This window comes from Chrysochloris asiatica, unplaced genomic scaffold (genome assembly GCF_000296735.1).
Source record: "Chrysochloris asiatica unplaced genomic scaffold, ChrAsi1.0 scaffold00047, whole genome shotgun sequence".
Taxonomy (NCBI): domain Eukaryota; kingdom Metazoa; phylum Chordata; class Mammalia; order Afrosoricida; family Chrysochloridae; genus Chrysochloris; species Chrysochloris asiatica.
In genome coordinates, this window is record NW_006408565.1 from 20075793 (window position 1) to 20079948 (window position 4156).

Sequence of the window (4156 nt, forward strand, 5' to 3'; positions counted from 1 at the left end):
AACAGGAAAGTAGGAAAGTCTTGATTCACCCATAGGCCCTGCCCCCTCTGGCCCTTCTGTCAGGCAATTCAAAGTCTCCCTGCCCACAAGTTACTGATTAACCCTCAGTTTTGAGAAAAGAAATAATAATAACTGAAGGAAGGGATAACGTAAACCAAGAAACAAGCTGAGCAGTTCTGGGAGAGAGTGGTGGCAAACGGCTGTTGTCATCAGCACCTGACAAGAAGGAAAGGTGGCTTGAAACTAGCACAGGGTCAGACTCCAATCCAGTGGTGGGCAGTGCCAGTTGAGACTCCTGTGATATCAGACCAGCTCTGAGCAGCAGCATCTCCCCGGCTTCTGTACCCAGAATGGCCAGCACCAACGCCCCGGAGCAGCCAGCCCCTCAGCTGTCCCAGCCCATCTCCCTAGGAGCCAAGGACTCTTCTGGGTGTCATCGCAGCTCAGCGGGGGATGACCTGGAGTGCCTGGTGTGCCGGGAGCCCTACAGCTGCACGCGGCCACCCAAACTTCTAGGCTGCCAGCACACCTTCTGTGCCGTCTGCCTGAAGCTCCTGCTGTGTGTGCAGGGTGGCACCTGGTCCATCACCTGCCCACTGTGCCGCAAGGTCACTGCTGTCCCCGGGGGCCTGATCTGCAGCTTGCGTGACCAGGAGGTGATGGGGAGACAGCTGACTCGCCCTTGTCCTGAGGTGCAGCTCTGTCCTCAGGGGTTGGCAGACTCTGCCACCTTGACAGTAGGACACCCCAACCTGGCGGGAGAAGATGGACAAGATACGATGAGTGTCAACCGCATGGCAGCCCGGCGCCTGGTAGCACACCTGCTCCTCCTAGTCCTGCTCATCATCCTCATCCTCCCCTTCATCTACCCAGGTGTCATCAGGTGGGTGCTGAGCTTCATCATTGGCCTGGCTCTGCTGATGTCCACCCTCTTCTGCTGTCACCCCAGCAGCCGGGGCAGCTGCGGCCCGTCCTCCAGAACTCTCTTCTGCAGAGAGAATAAACACAGCCACATCTCGTCAGTTGCCTGAATGCACTCCAGCTGAACAGACCCTACAGCTCCTTGGGCCTCCTGGGCCCCTGTTACTGTCCCAATAACCAGGGTAAGCAGCTGGTGAACTATGACTGCTTCCCTCAGGAGATTAAGTGCCAACTGGACTTGCAAGCCAAAGCCAGGTGACAGTCTTGGGTCAAGAACTCTGCATAGAAAGCAAGCCTTATGCCTGCCCTTGGTATAATACTGCTAAACTGGGGGTAGGGTAGAGGCACAAGTGACTTGCCTGCTACAAGGGGGCCTCCTGTTCTCATAGTCCAATGTTTGTGGCCTTTCTTTGTATAACTTGATGGAAGTATTACAATGTTGACCTTGTTGCAGACCAAATAGAATCAGGACTCTTTTTTATTTTTATTTTTATTTTTATGTTTTCAGATTATCTGGCTGGTTTCAATTTCTTGCTTTGGTTTGGTGTTTTTGTGTTTGGGGCAGTTTGTTCACATTTTTCACTGTTTACCCATTTTTCCTCCTGCAAAGTCAGAGCCCACATCTGTCTTCCTGTGCTACCCCAATGCTATTCACCGTGTGCCCATCCCAAGCCCATCAAAGGTTCCAGTTGTGTGGGTCTCCCTTTGAGTTGGCCTAAGACTTGAAGAGGAGAACGTGTGCAGAGGGGTGGGACTTCCGATGTTGTGGGGGGCTCATGCATTTAGTTGTCAGAGTTGAGAAGACGTAGAGAGAAAGCAAATGGGTCTGGGAATATTGTTCTCAACATCCTACCAGGATCTTCCAGCTCTGTACCATGAGGTCTAGACTTAGCAGAGAACCTGATATAGTTTATCCTGCCTCAGGTGTTTAAGACTGGCCCCGCCATGGCAGATCCAGCTACCCGTCTGATGTACAGCCCCATGCTATGGAACCCGATCTTTATGAGTGTTGCTTCCTTTTATTATTGCATCGCAATTCCCATCTGCACTTTTGTCATAAAGATAAGAGGCCCCATAAATGCAACGGTTCTCACCAACAACTCCACCTTTCCCACCATACCCTGATAGTCATGGTCATCTTCTTCATGAAGTCATTTCTGCTCATAGGGGGGGAGTTCATCCCTCTGCTTGTTGTCAGGGATTAGTACAGGGGTGCAGGGAAGCAAAGAGTGGCACACAAGGTGTTATTTCCTTCCAAAGACCCCAAAGTTAGGAAATCAACCTGAAGACTCAGAGGGGCTCCACAGGCAGAGTCAGTCCATTGTCCTTCCCTGTCTGCCCCCTCCCACCCTTTCCTTTCCTCCTGGTAGGATGATGATAGTTGGATAATTGCAGAAGGGATCCTCAGTTCATGGTGGCTGTGCCTTTGTCGGGGAAGGATGGGAAACACTCTGGCTTTGGCAGAGTGGGTGTTTACCCTGGCTTAAGTGTTATGGTTAATGAACAAGGCCTCTCTGAGCCTCAATTTTCCTAAATGATCTAGTTGGACTGGATTATTCCAAAGATCCCTGAAGTCCTGGGAACTGAGTGCACTTCAAGACCCCAAAACAATAAATGACGGTCATATCCCCTCTGTACTTACACAAAAAGAAATCAAAATACAAATTAGTATACAGCTAAACTGTATGCATATTTGTATTTTGCTCTTAAAGTGGATCACAGTAGCTCCATAGAATAAACACTGGGCTGCTAACTACAAAGTCGGTGGTTCAAACCCATCAGTCGCTTTCTGCTCCCGCAAAGATTTAAAGCTTCTGAAACTCTATACAGGGTCACTATAAGTCGGAACTAACTCAATAGCACTTAATAACAACACCCACTCTTTAAATCTGAGTTCCTTCTTTTTTCTAATAAGATACATCTGGGGTAACTCTGCGGCACCCATGTCATTGGCTTTATTAACTCACAGGTACTGAGAGGGAGTGGTTATGTGTGTGCGGTGGGTTGGGGAGGTATGTGGGTATCTATGCTTTTAAGCCAGGCCAAATGGACCTGAAGAACACTCTGTATCCACAGTATAACTAAGAGAGGCATTCCATATTTCCTAAGCTGGCCCCGGGCATGTACAGTTGGAATGACTGCCAGTAAACTAGAGAAAGAACGTTTTCTCCCCACTTACTCCCCCACCCTCATTCTATCTAGTTCTTTGGCTCCTCCACCAAGAAGGAAATCTCCACCATTCCAGTTGCTGATATCAATACCATTTCGACCATCATAATAGCAGGTATACATTTATTGGCTGTTTATTGTGTGAGAGGAAGGAGTTCCTGGGTGGTGCAAATGGTTGATGCATTTGACTGCTAACTGTAAGGTTGGAGGTTCCAATCTACCCAGAGGTACTTCAGAAGAAGGCCTGATCATTTACCTTCTAGAAATCAGCCATGGAGAGCCCTATGGTGCATAACAGTTCTACTCTGGCACACATAAGGGCTTCATGAGTTGGAATTGACTCAACAGCACATGGTTTACTGTCTTCTAAGCACTATTATATGGCTGAACTATCTTAACAACCTATGAGGTAGACCATTATTATCCCTTTCTTAACAGATGAGGAGAGGACACTGAGGCTCAGAGTGGCAAATTCCGTTACCTGAGGTTGCCCAGCCAGAGCTCCCTAGGAGATTAGCTCAAGACTCTTTCTGCCTCATCATGCTGCATCTTTTGCAGGAAGTTGGTCACCACTTGTAGACTTGAGAGGAATTCCCTGGAGAGCAGAAAACTAGTTCCAAAAGCCTTCAAATTCCAGAGGTCTAGTGTTCATAGAAGCCGGAGAATTCCAGAACCTGTTATCTATACTAAAGAAAAGAAAAACTGCTGAAAATAGTCTGGCATTCCTATAGACTTTTCCCCTCCCTTTAAAAATGTTTATTGCTATTGAAAATGTAGCCTGCAAAACACACACCAAGTGAACAGTTTCTACATACAACTGAGTGACGTTGATGACACCCTTCACACTGCACAGCCATACTCACGCTCCTTTTCCAAACTGTTCCTTCCCCATTGACACGAGCTTGCTGCTTCCTAAGTTTCTTATTAAATATTTTGAGTTGCTGTTGTCAACTGGATCCCAAATTCCTATAGACCTAACCACCCCACTCCAGCCTTCTCTGCAGGAAGCGTGCTGGCAGAAACATTGGAGTCCCAGATTTGAGGCCTCACTCTGCCCCAACCTTGC

General features: G+C 48.2%; 1 protein-coding gene across 1 annotated transcript; it reads left to right on the forward strand.

Moving 5' to 3' along the window:
* Positions 1-350: 350 nt before the first annotated feature.
* Positions 351-1031, forward strand: RNF186 (ring finger protein 186). The gene has a single exon (XM_006862410.1). The coding sequence runs from the start codon at positions 351-353 to the stop codon at positions 1029-1031; it is 681 nt and encodes a 226-aa protein (XP_006862472.1).
* Positions 1032-4156: the final 3125 nt, after the last annotated feature.